Below are 13,659 nucleotides of genomic sequence, written 5' to 3' on the forward strand. Positions count from 1 at the left end.
CATTTTCTACTGTCGGCCCCTCAGACCATCACCAATGCAGGCAAGTTGGGTGAAGTGTCCTGCTCAAGGATTCAACAGCAGAAAACCCTTGGCAGGGTAATCCTCTGCTCTCGAGGCAGCCTGTTCAAGACCAGAGAGCTGTCTTGGGCCACCAGGGACAAGGTTGTACGTCAGCACATGACTGGGATGAGCCAGCCTTCAATAAGCAAGTAGTTTGGTGAGAACAGATCAACGTTGGATCAGTTAGTAGAAAAAGGAATAACTTCAAGATTATTGACAGTCTCCCTTGACCTTGGACTCAACGCAAGATCACACCATGACCATGGGGTACAAATGATCTTGATCAGTGAGGAAACCACCCAGAATGGCATGGGGGAGCTGGTCAGTGAATTCAAGAGATCTACTACCACATGACAAAAGGTTACAATAAGTGGCACACCACCTCTAAAGGTCCCTCTGCTTTGCCAGCACATATCCAGGACCATCTCAGATTTGCCAGTGGTCATCTGGATGATTTACAGGAAGACTGGGAGAATGTCATGTGGTCATATGAGACCAATATAGAACTCTGTGTGTTTGGAGGGGGAAGAATGCTGCGTTGCATGTTAGGAACAACAAACAACAAGAAAGGATGAATGGAGCCACATATTGTAAGATTTTGGGCAAACTCCTCCCATCAGTGGTGGTTGAATCTTCCAGCACAATAATGATCCCAAATACACCGCCCAAAGATGGAGTGGCCTAGCATGTCTTCAGACCTCAGACCAATAGAGAATCTGTGGAGGGAGTTGAATGTAAATGGCCTGTATTTGTATAGCACCTTCTTAGGGTTCTACAACCCCCCAAGGCGCTTCACAACACAATCACACATTCACCCATTCACACGCTGGTGAGGATGAGCTACAATGTAACCACAGCTGCCCTGGGGCGCACTGACAGAGGTGAAGCCTACTGAATACAAGCGCCACCAGTCTTTCCGACCATCACCAGCAGGCAAAGCGGGTTAAGTGTCTTGCCCAAGGACACAACAGCAGCATTCTCTGGTCGGAACCGGGATCGAACCTGCAACCTTCCGATTACTGGACAACCCGCTTTACCTCCTGAGCTACTTCTTTCTCACAATGATAAATAGCAAATTGGCTGTATTAAATTAAATATAGCTCCTTCTGAGGTTCTACAACCCCCCAAGGTGCTTTACAACACAGTCATTCACCCACGCACACAAATTCACACACAAGTCAATGCTGCCCAGCAACAGCCCCAAAACATCACAGCTCTACAGACATTCTGAATGAAAGAATAGGCCAAAATACCAGGGGGGTGGGGGCCTGCGACCTCGACAGATCCATGCACCCTTCCCACGTCAGCGTTCATACAGATGACATGACATGAAGACAGCTTTTAAGTGAGAAGCCAAAACTGTCGGGACAGGTAAAGAATAATCTACCCTTCATTAGAAGAAGCCTGTGGATTACCGAGAGAGACTATAATATAGTCAGACGAAACCTAAAGTCTACTTTTTGCTCGTCATTCTACACGCCATGTTTGAAGGGAAAATGACACTGTCTACCACCCCAAGAAATCATACCAACAGTTGAGTTTGAGGGTGCTTTTCAGCGAGGGGTACTGGCAGGCCTGTTGAAGTGGACTGGTCTCTCCGTACAAGTGCCGTCTAGAAGCTGTAGTCACCAACTAAAGCTTTCCTACAAATTATCAACGTGTTTAATACTTTTTTATTGTGACTCAACTTGTACTCCCAAATGTTCTGATTTTTTTGTATGAATTCAATATTTGGCTAGTTGGCGACATCTGGTGCAAATGTGTGAGTTAGAAATACCCGTACTGGTGATAATACTGATATGTCAAATACTTCTTCTCCCTGATGTATTCAAACATTTTGCAGTGGTTTTTGTGCTATAGTTACACTTCCTGCTGGAATATCAGATTATTTATCCTGATGTGAAATCAAAATAAAATATTCATGTTTATTTTGCAGTAGATGTTTTAAGGTAGCAGCAGACTCGTGACTAGCAGCTAACTGTTAGCTCATCAACATGGTGAACTCTAGGCGGATCCAGATGATGGGTCTCTGAAGTGTGGGTGACCTGTCTGGATTTTAATGAATGAACCTCTATCACCCCTGCACAGGAACATGTACAGAGAGGGAATTTATGAAAGCTTTAAATAAAAATGGCTTTACCAGCTTCTCCCAAAACTCAGAATTTATTTTAAATGAATTAACTTGATGCATCTACAGTGTAATCCTATGTCCTTTTGCGGGAGGACATTGATCCATTTGCATGAAGACTTTCCACTTTCATTCATAGTTCCTGCTTTTGTGGTTGGAAAAACTGTTGCAAGAGAAGAAAGTTAAACTCCACCATTAAAAGAACATAACTTATTTTGTCCTCCTCGTGTTGCCTGTGTCAGTTACATCCCAGTGGTTAGGTTTTTGTCTGAAGTAAACATGGATGTTTGTGTTTAGAACAGAAATTGAGTCCCCGCTGATACTGCAGCTCTAGAGGGTTCGTTTCCATGTGTCATGAGTTCATGACGACAAAAGGCCAGCGAGAAAAAGTCACTGAAAACTAAATCCACTGATCCTCTGAAAGAACTCGGATGTGAAAAATATATTTTTGAATTGTTTATTTGTTTAAGTTTAACCTATATTGAGTCAATACTATTAATTTTACATTATTGGCATTAAGCTGTCCTCACAAAATCAAAAATGAGCGAGTTAACTCTTCAGGGCTGCAGCAACTTGTACTATCACTCATTTGTGAATTTAGATTTTTTTTTAAAGCTGAAAGGAGTTTTATTATATTGGTCTGCAGTGACTTCCATGAAACTACTGGGATGCTGCATAAGGCTCACCATCTGCCTTAAGCCAGAACCATAGTCAGACCTAGTAGCTGACCGGAATCCCTTTGGTGTGTGTGATGTGTGTTTTCTCTGGGAGCTATTAGAACTGAAGTTCCACACGCCACTCTGGCATTAAGACAAATGGTGTAAAACTGTCCAGCTGTCCCCTCTGGTTCTCTAGACAACCTATTTTCTCAAAACAAACAGGAATTGGTCTCCTTTTGTAGTTGCATAAAGCTGTGCAGGTCTCATTCTGTCCTTTGTGTTTGCTTGTACCCTCCTCCATTCTCAGGCACAATTGATGCACAGAGGCGTCGTTCTGTCCAGGATCTGTCAGCCATCGGCACAGAGTCCAACCAGGTAAGACCCACTCAGCCTCAACAGCAAACACTTGGAACTCTCACTTTAATCCACTTTATTTCCCGTTGGAAAGAAAATAGATAGTAAAATTGCCCTCGACGCATTTTTGTCCTACAAACATACTATAGGCTGTGCATTAGGGTGAATTATAAAACATCAGCAGAAACCCAAACAGAATCCTGAAACTGCACAAACCTGTCAGTAAACCTCCACAGCTGCTCATATTCCCGTTATCAGTGAGATCCAATAAAGATGCTCACCTGAGTCTCAGTCTGGCACTTCCTTTTAAACAGCACAGATACGGACCATAAAAACATTTAAGATATTAAAATAAGTTTATATACGTTTCTCTGAAGGGACAGCGTAGGGCATAGGTGTCAAACTCGGGTTAAATCTGGCTCGTGGTCTGTTTTTATTTGGCCTGCAGATCATATATAAAATATGTATTAGAACTAGCCTGGTGCCTAATTTGCTTCAAAGACTACAAATCCCTGATGAAGCCACATCATCTGCAAACAGCAGAGACATGATCCTTCTTCACCAAAACGGATCCTCTCAACACTTTGGCTGCACCTAGAAAACCTGTCCGTAAAAGTTATGAACAGAGTCAGTGACAAAGAGCACCCTTGTTGGACTCCAACTCTCACTGGAAACGAGTCAGACTACTGCTGCCAATATGGACCAAGCTCTGACACTGGTCATATAGGTATCTTATGGGCCATTCCCATCTGTACCGGGTCGGCCCGGGCCGGGTAGCCCCAGTCGGCCCCAGCCTGGCCCGGTTGATTCCACACATCCTTGTCTTAAGCCCATGTGGGCTGATTCTACCCACCAATCAGAGGCTTGCTCTAATGGAAGGTGTGAATTTGCTGTCAGCAGTGGGTGTGTTGGCCCTGGTCGGCCTGAAGCAGTACCCCTCGGGAAGAGGGCCGAGAATGAGCCTTGGTTGGCCCGGGAAAATTCCAGGCCACCCAGATATGTAAACAACCTACGCTACCCGGCCCGGGCCGACCCGGTACAGGTGGGAATGGGGCTTAACAGTCCCTATCAGAGGACCTGGTACCCTACAGGGCCTCCAGAGGAACACCATCAAACGCCTCTTCCAATATGGCAAGCCTAAGGGATCAAAATTTCACGCATTCTAAACGTGTGTTATGTCCCTATAAACCTGTATGGAAAGCCAATGATGAAACAAATACTTAGTTGAAAATCATAAGTAAAACAGAAAAACATTTAAAAAATAAAAATGTCACCCATGGCAAACAGGATCTAGGTGAGTGATCAAAGTGCAGCCCAAAGACCCCTTATGAAGAACAAGACACGTGGAAACAGTGTTCTCTCACCCGGACGTGGGTCACCTAGGCCCCCTCTGGAGCCAGGCCTGGATTTGGGGCACGCTGGCAAGCGTCTGGTGGCCGGGCTTTTACCCATGGAGCCTGGCCGGGCACAGCCTAAAGAGGAAATGTGGGTCCCCCTTTCCATGAGCTCACCACTCATGGGAGGGGCCAAAGGGGTCGGGTGCATTGTGTGTTGGGTTGTAGCCGAAGGCAGGGACCTTGGCAGTCTGATCCTCGAATACAAAAACAAGCTCTTGGTTCGGTGTTGGTGTTGGAGGTTGAGAGTTTCTGGCTAGATATACAGTAGTTGGACTCACTTCAATGCATGGCTCTGACACCAGAACCAGTTTCCTCGAAAGTGGTTGGACTTACTACCACTATGGAGTTGCTCCATTAAGAGGCCCCAAACAGGGGTGAGCATACTTGTTGCCCACAACTTGGTGCCTGTACATTGAGGTTTACCCCAGTGAATGAGAGGGTAGCCTCCCTCCTTCATGTAAGGGAATGGGTTCTGACTTATGCAACAAACTGCAGCTTAGATTGCCCATCCTTTTTGGAGTCCTAGAAGGGGGTACTGGAGAGCGCTCCTTCAAGTGACTCCCTTGTTCTGCTCGGGGACTTTAACGCTCATGTGGGCAATGACGGTGAGACGTGGAAAGGTGTGGTTGGGAGGAATCACCCCCCTGATCTGAATCGGAGTGGTGTTTTTTACTGGACTTATGTGCACATCATGGATTGTCCATAATGAACACCATGTTCAAGCATAAAGGTGTCCATATGTGCTCTTGGCACCAGGATACCTTAGACTGCAGTTAGATGATTGACTTTGTTGTCATTTCATTTGATCCGATCTGCGGCTGCATGTCATAAACATTTGGGTGAAGAGAGGGGTGGAGCTGTAAACTGACCACTACCTGGTGGTGAGTTGGCTTCGATGGTGGGGAAGAAGTCGGTCAGACCTGGCAGGCCCAAACGTATTGTGAGTCTGCTGGGAACGTTTGGCGGAGTCTCCTGTCAGATGGAGTTTCAATTCCCACCTCTGACAGATTTTGAACACATCCCAAGGGAAGCAAGGGACATTGAGTCCAAGTGTGCCATGATCCATGCTTCTATTGTTGAGGTGGCTGCAGGGTTGTCGGTGCCTGTTGTGGTGGCAACCCGCTGGTGGCCACCGGCTGTTAGGGATGCTATCAAGCTGAAGTAAGAGTCCTATCAAATATTTTTGGCCTGTGGGACTCCAGGGGCAGCTGATGGGTTCCGGCAGTCCAAGCGGTATGCGGCTCGGGTGGTCGCGAAGGCAAAAACCCGGGCATGGGAGGAGTTCGGTGAGACCATGAAACAAGACTTCCGTTTGGCTTCAAGGAGATTCTGGTCAACCATCAGGCATCTCGTGAGGTGAAAGCGGTGTGCTACCAACACTGTTTACAGTGGGACGTGTGCCGCTGACCTCTACTCGGGACGTTGTGGATCAGTGGACTGAATACTTTGACGACCTCCTCAATCCCACCAGCACATCTTCCAGTGAGGAAGCAGAGTTTCGGAACTTTGAGTTGGTCTCTCAAATCTCTGGGGCCGAGGTCAGTGAGGTGGTCATAAATTTCCTCAGTGGCAAGGCCCCGGTGTTGGATGAGATCTGCCCGGAGTTCCTTAAGGCTCTGGATGTTGTTGGGCTGTGTTGGTTGACGCAGCTTTGCAATATCGCGTGGACATCAGGGGCAGTTCCACTGGACTGGCAGACTGGGGTGGTGGTCCCCTTATTTAAAAGGGGGGGGGGGGGGGGGGGGGGTGCCAAGTGTGTTCCAACTACTGAGGGATCACACTTCTGAGCCTCCCTGGTAAGGACTATTCAAGGGTTCTGGAGAGAAAGGTCCATCGGATTGTTAAACCTCGGATTCAGGAGGAACAATGTGGTTTTCGTCCTGGCCGTGGAACACTGAGCCAGCTCTATACCTTTAAAGGGGTCCTGGAGGGTGCGTTGGAGTTTGCTCAACCAATTTACGCGTTTTGTGGATTTGGAGAAGGCGTCCGGCCGCATTCCCCGGGGGAACCTGTGGGGGGTACTCTGGGAGTATGGGGTACCAGGCCCTTTGATAAGGGCTGTTTATATCCCCTCATAATCGGTGTCAGAGCTTGGTCTGCAATGCCGGCAGTTGGTCGTGCTTGTTTCTGGTGAGAGTTGGAATCCGCCAAGGCTGCCATTTATCACCAATTCTGTTCATCTTTTTTTTGGACAGGATTTCTACGTGCAGCCAAGGTGTTGAGGAGGTCTGTTTTGGTGGCCTAAGAATCAGGTCTCTGCTTTTTGCAGATGATGTGGTCCTGTTGGCTTCAACGGACAGCGATCTCCAGCTTTCACTGGAGCGGTTCGCAGCCGAGTGTGAAGCGGCTGGGATGATAATGATAGGCATCCAAAATAATAATGAATCTCGCAAGCGGGAACCCCTCACAGAGGTCTGAAAAAAAGTCAACTCAGAACGGAAAATGCACATATTTCCCAGATGTTAAATCCAATAAGCTACCGAGCCTGGACCGTTCTGACCCAGATGTGGAAGTGGCTAACGTTCCCCGCCTCCCTCCAGACATGTTCAAAATTCTGTTGGAGGTGGGAATTGAAGCTCCTTCTGACTCTCTCCTGTAAACTTCTTCGTGTCTCTAAATAAAAGAGACAGATGATTAGATCCTGCAGCTGCCATCACTCACACCCACCCCCACCCTAGCACTGGACCTCCCGACATCACAACACTCAGTCTAAATGAGCCCGACTGAACCTGAGGTTTTAAGCGCTTCTTAAAACACTGAGGAGAAATAATACTGCGTGTCTGGAGGTGCATCCTCAGCTCCTCACTTGTGTGAACAGACACTGTGCGCTTCTTTCTCTCTGTCTTGCTTTTTGGGTGCATGGAGTGCGCTGTGTGACCCAACCCGCTCAGTTAAAATAATTCACAAGCCCAAATCCGACTCAACCCGTTGGGTTTAATCGGTTCGGGTTTGGTCTCAGGTTAGAACTCAAGCGCTCAACCCTGCAACACCACATTAAGGCGGACCAATATTTCCTACTCGGTAAATGTGACGTCCCTCTCTGATAAATTAGCATTTGACGCTGGTGCTGCAGTTGAAAAAAACGAATCTGCATTCCACTATAACTGATTATGGTGTTCTTCTACGATTCAGAATCGTATATGTTGGCATCTCGATGCATCGGTTATTTGATCATTTTCTTCAGCTCTAATGGACACCTTTGGCATGAGCACAGAGGTCCAATAACAAACACTGTTCAGATTCAGATGAGGGGGCCATTCCTGCCAACCACACTTCTCCAGGCCTTACTGTTGTTGCCCAGGTGAGCATTGAAGTCACTCGAGAGAACAAAGGAGTCTCAGGAAGGAGCTCCCTCCAGCGCCCCCACAAGGACTCCTATATTCTAGTAAAATACATGTAGTTTAACCATGTTCATTTCAAGGCATGCAGTGATGTTTATCAGTATGATAAGTGATGAATGACCTACACTTTTATAGCGCCTTTCAGAGTCAGAGGACTCCAAAGAGCTTTACACTACAGTGTATCATTCATCCATTCACACACACACACACACACATTCATACCCTGGTGGTGATGAGCTACGATGTAGCCACAGCTGCCCTGGGGCACACTGACAGGCGAGGTTTCCAAGCACGGGCGCCACCGGTCCCTCTGACCAGCAGGCAAGGTGGGTTAAGTGTCTTGCCCAAGGACACAACAACAGAATTCTCTGATTGAACCTGCAACCTTCTGATTACTGGACAACCCGCTCTACCTCCTGAGCTACTGCTGCTGTAGTAGTACTCCGTTCTGAAATATAGGTGCGTCCCTAATCAACGCCAGTATTAACAGCTGGGGATCAGTACCAGGCTCGTCTACACTGCCCGGCAACCTGGACTTAACTAAGCAGATAGGTAGGAGCTTCCTTTTGGATAATTACTGCAGAGTGATTTTCTTTCACCTGCAACATGTAATTTAACCCAACTGGTGCAACAAGTTGCTTTTCATTTCCTAAATAACCATGTGGAAAGACACATCTGGTGGTCTGTGAGAAGAGTCAGATCATTGGTGCATTAAACAGAGAAAACATCTAAGGAGATACAGAAATGACTAAAACTGGGTTAAGGACTGTCCAACGCATTATTACAAACTGGTCTGATGAGTCCAGGTGGACCCTGTTCCATACTTAGGGTGCATCAGGGTAAAAAGAGAGGCAGATGAAGTGATACACCCATCATGCCTAGTGCCCACTGTACAAGCCTGTGGTGGAAGTGCTATGATCTGGGCTTGCTGCAGTTGGTCAGGTCTAGGTTCAGCAACAGGATGTGCTACAAGAATGAGGTCAGCTGACTACCTGAATATCCTGAATGACCGGGTTATTCCAGCTTCCCTGATGGCACGGGCATATTCCAAGATGACAATGCCAGGATTCATCAGGCTCAAATAGTGAAAGAGGTTCAGGGAGCATGATACATCATTTTCACACATGGATTGGCCACCACAGAGTCCAGACCTTAATCCCATTGAGAATGTTTGAGATGTGCTGGAGAAGGCTTTGCGCAGCGGTCAGATGCTACCGTCATCAATGCAAGATCTTGGTGAAACATTACAAACCTGCTCTGTTAATAATATGTGAAACTTGGAGGTTCAGCTCTTGGGAATTAAAAGGTAATGCAGAAGGTTGGTTCCAGGCTGGTTTCTGGCTCTCCCTCTTTTGTTTGGGTTCATTTAAATAGAGAAATCACTAAATGTTAATCAGACATTAGCCATCTATCGCCCTCTTCTGGTCTCACGGGGAATTGATCCTATTGATCCTCTTCCTCCGGCTCTTGGAGAGTACAGACGCTTTTTCTCCTCTCCCTCCCTCCTTATCCCCAGGCTCTTTGTCCTGTCTATGCACGGCCCTTTCTGCATTTTTTCTGGAGCCTGGAAATTATTAAAAATGGATCTGGTCAGTTGGTCTCTCAACGCCATTGACAAAATTTTTTCAACGGTGAGAACGGGAGAAGGGGCTCCCGGATGCCCCACTGGGACAGAGCCAGCTGGGTATATCATGGACTCCTGGAAACAGTGGAACCTGATCTGCCTCTCTCAACTGTAGATGATTCTGAAGATGTTTGGATATTTGTCGTGTTGGTGTCGGGATTCCTGCTGTTTGGTCTGAGCGGTTACCTGGCTTACCGGAAAATTAACGAGCTTTCGAGGAATATTGGCTGAATCCCGGAGCTCAGGGATGGAATGCATCGTGCGGTGAACTCACAAACTCATATAGTTGTTGAGATGAGTCGTAAGCTTGGAACTTTGGCTGAGATTCAGGCTCTGGCACAAAAGGTGGATTCCATCAAGGAGCGACTGGACAGATCAGCACGGATTGGGATGGATTAATTACGCCATTATTGGATCTAGAGGGGTTGAAGACCAACAGAACACTAAAGCAGAGAGGAAATTATCTCTCTGTTTGTCTCCAAAACCATTCTTATCTGAATCTGGAGCCTGTGAGGCTGGAGTGAAAACTCCCCCCTCAGAAGAAATGTGGAATGCTGCCGTCGCTATGGAAACTATTTCTCCCTTTCCCAGCCTGGGTGGGACTGTGACCGGTGAAGGCCGTGGAACCGTATCTAGGAGTCAATGTGCTCTCTAACCCATTATCTCCCTCCCCTGTCCAAACGGAGGTGACGAGCGCTGCCCCATGCGACTGCACGCTCTGAAGTGAGGAGAGTCCCAACCCTACCTGCCCACCTAGTGGACACTTATGTTGTGTAATGTCTGAAGTGTGTGTGCATTTCTGTCTGAGGTGTTTTTTTGCATAGCAAAGCTGTCCTTTCTGTGGAGGGTAACTCTGAAGTGCCTTTTTTCCCTCCCCCTGACTGTCCTCATATAAACCCTCTTGATCTATTAGGGTAGCGCGACTGGGGTTGCGAATGACCACAGTCACCAATTCTTGTCATGTGTCTATGTACGTATGTCTGATCTCAGAACTGTGTGTACTGAAACTCTAATTTCCCTCTGGGATTAATAAAGTATCTTTGAATTGAATTGAGGTGGTTTAAAAACCAGTTTTTGGTGGATCTTTATGACGTCGTAGTGGTTTGGAATCTGCTCAAAGGGAAATTTTGTCTTTTCAAAACTAATCTCTGTGGGTTGATGATGTTGGACAGGAAGTGCTCTGGTTTATTTGATTATTATTTTATAAAGAAGACTATTATCTGACCTAGTTTCTGTGATGATTAAGTATGATTTCCTCATGCAGGGGAGCAGAAGCAGCAGCCGGTCATCCAGTCCTAGCGTCAGGATGCCTTCTGACAAGACCAGCACCAGGGAATACTTCCCCCGTGATGATCCCACAGGTCCTCAGGACACACACACACGCGCACACGCACACATGCGCCGTTTTTGGTCTCGCTGACATTAACTGGACTAATTACATTAAAGTTTAGTCTTGGTGATCCTTCTAACACGAGGACTGTAATCACGTCTGCTCATCACCGTTTTTAGGCGTCTCATTTCTTATGCCTCCATCTCCTCAGACACTAATAGCTCAGACAACTCCATTCCCATGGCGTATCTCACTCTGGATCATCAGCTGCAGGTAAACCCTGAACTTCATCATGTTGGTGCCACACACCAGCGCCGCCTGGAGCCACAGCTGAAAACCTGTCGTGTTTTTGTGTTCCAGCCTCTCGCTCCGTGTCCAAACTCCAAAGAGTCCATGGCTGTGTTTGAGCAGCACTGCAAGATGGCCCAGGAATACCTGAAAGTGCAAACAGAGATAGCCCTGCTGATCCAGAGGAAGTAAGTGGAGCTGCACAGCCGGCTTCATCTCCAGAACCAACCACAGCTTCTGATACCTGCAGTATTTAACTTTGACTCTACAGACCATCAGAACATTAGAATAAAGTCCCTTCAAATGACTTTTTGCAGAAGGTCACGGCGTCGTTCAGTTTTCTATACAGACCACCGTTTGTCTCTTTGCTCCTGCTAGCAGGTGTCTACAGGTGGAAACCCAGTTGTAGCAGTAACCGGGTCCATACACCACTCGGCACTCGGGACCTCGGGTGCTGCTCTGTTGCCGGTGTATAAATCCCTCATCCCTCTGGTTGGGAATGCCCAGAGGGATTAGGGTTAGGGCTACGTGCACTGCCACAGCTGCTGTAAACCACAGTTGCTGCTTGTGAATGCTCTTTAACGCCCTTCTGATGTTAGAAGAGACAAAGATGTCAACACATTTGTGCTTTGGACTCACTTCAGAAAGTCAAGCGTTCAAACCACATGAACCTTTTCTCATTTTGTTCATTTGTCCTGTCCGTGTAGATTTTACAAGTGTTATATAAAACCTGTGCATTATTATTATTATTAAGAGCTGAAAAAGTTTATGAAAAGTGTTTTTGAAATCCGTTCTGGGGTTCTGACCCGCTTTAGCCACCTACCTGCCTGGAGACTAAAAACTTCAGGAAGAGGAGAGACGAGCCGCTCGTCCTGCTAGTTTGAGTTCTTGTTCATGTTAAATGACTCAAAGTAAAAGTGAAACCAACTCAGAGATTCCATTGGTTGTTGGTCCTCTTGAGCCTCGTGGACTGGTCCTGGGTGAGATGGTCCTGAGACTTGAGGATCAGAGTCCCCAGATACCAAAGTTACCCCTAGTTCCTCCATAGAGGATCAAGATGGATCACTTCCATGAGCTGCTTTAGCTTCAGCTCATCTGTGTGCTTGTGTCTGCAGGAAGGAGCTCATTGCTGAATTGGACCAAGACGAGAAGGACCAGCAGAACACTTCCCGTCTGGTGCAGGAGCACAAAAAGCTGCTGGAGGAGAACAAAAGTCTGTCCACGTACTACCAGAAGTGCAAAAAACAGCTGGAGCTCATCCGGGTGCAGCAGCAAAAGAGACAGGGGACATCATGAAGAGACAGAGACAACGCACCTACTTTCTCACACTGTCTACCCATCCACCTCTTCTTCTGCACAGCTACACTACACAGCCTGCTTCCACACACACACACACACACACACACACACACACACACCCAGTCCAAGTCCAGCTTCAGACAGGCCTACTGTCTACTGTGTCCTGCATGTTGCACTGTAGACACGGGGGGGGGGGCAACGTGTGTCCTCTGTTCAAACATCCTGCTGGACCCAAACCACCACATCCAGGACTGACCAGGACCCAGCAAGGACGTCTGGACTGTGTCTCCTCCCTGAGATAAATATTCTCCTCGGATCGGTCCTTCCTCCACCTGCGAACCCTCCTCCAAGCCTCTGCTCCGACATCGCTGCAGGAGTGTGTCTTCAGCTTCCAGAGCAAACACACACACACACACACCGCTGTGGGTCCTCTTATTGTTTAACCTCAGTATTGTTTTTGAGTGTCGATGTTTTTGTACTTTTTATCGAGTAGTTGACCTGGTGAGTAGCTCCTGTGACCTTCTAGCTTTAGGTCATGCTGGGTTGGTTTGGAGGGCGACTTGAGGAAGCTGCACCGTGGCATACAGAATGTTTTGTTGTAGTTCACATGTTGCCTTAGTGGTTGCCTGCGTTTAACTACTTGTTGTGACAACTAGTACGGATAAAGGAAATGTACTTTTAATGTAACGGACATGATGGGAATATTTTCTGGGTGTGGGGTGTGTCGGTAAGCTGATAACGTAAATGTTCCCACCGGCTCCACTTCGGGACTTTCATGCATTGTTTTTTGCACAGTCATCTCCTTCAGTTTGGCCGAGTGCTAATTTCATTTCTTTTTAAACTTTTTGTTTTTAAAAGTGAGAGACTTGAGTCTTACTTTTTAAATTCATCACTTTCGCTCACGATTTGGTTTTCCTGGACACACGAGCGCCGTTTGAGACTTCCTGTGTTCTGGGAGGAGATTCAGGATTACCTTCAACAAGGCAGTGAAATAAACTGAACGATGAAAGCGCACGTTTGTCACGTGTGTGTCCGCTCATCCCCGGGACAGCTAAGTGAAAACTCTCAACTATCAAACATCTTAAAAGGTCTACGTTTATTTTCCAGGACAGACAAACTGTTGATGATGAAATTCTATTATTGGAAAACGGCAGAAGGAAGAGAAAACTTAGTTTTATA

General features: G+C 47.0%; 1 protein-coding gene across 2 annotated transcripts in view; it reads left to right on the top strand.

Annotated features, from left to right (window-relative positions):
* Positions 1–13,341, top strand: part of map3k7 (mitogen-activated protein kinase kinase kinase 7) — a 42,423-nt gene extending 29,082 nt beyond the window's left edge. For both annotated transcript variants that reach the window (XM_054733761.2, XM_054733762.2), the window contains 5 exons: positions 3,155–3,222; positions 10,828–10,924; positions 11,105–11,166; positions 11,254–11,369; positions 12,297–13,341. In XM_054733761.2, the coding sequence (XP_054589736.1) occupies positions 3,155–3,222; positions 10,828–10,924; positions 11,105–11,166; positions 11,254–11,369; positions 12,297–12,477 (524 nt within the window). In that variant the 3' untranslated portion in view covers positions 12,478–13,341. The remainder of the gene's footprint in view (positions 1–3,154; positions 3,223–10,827; positions 10,925–11,104; positions 11,167–11,253; positions 11,370–12,296) is intronic.
* Positions 13,342–13,659: the final 318 nt, after the last annotated feature.

Source organism: Nothobranchius furzeri, chromosome 3 (assembly GCF_043380555.1).
Source record: "Nothobranchius furzeri strain GRZ-AD chromosome 3, NfurGRZ-RIMD1, whole genome shotgun sequence".
Classification (NCBI taxonomy): domain Eukaryota; kingdom Metazoa; phylum Chordata; class Actinopteri; order Cyprinodontiformes; family Nothobranchiidae; genus Nothobranchius; species Nothobranchius furzeri.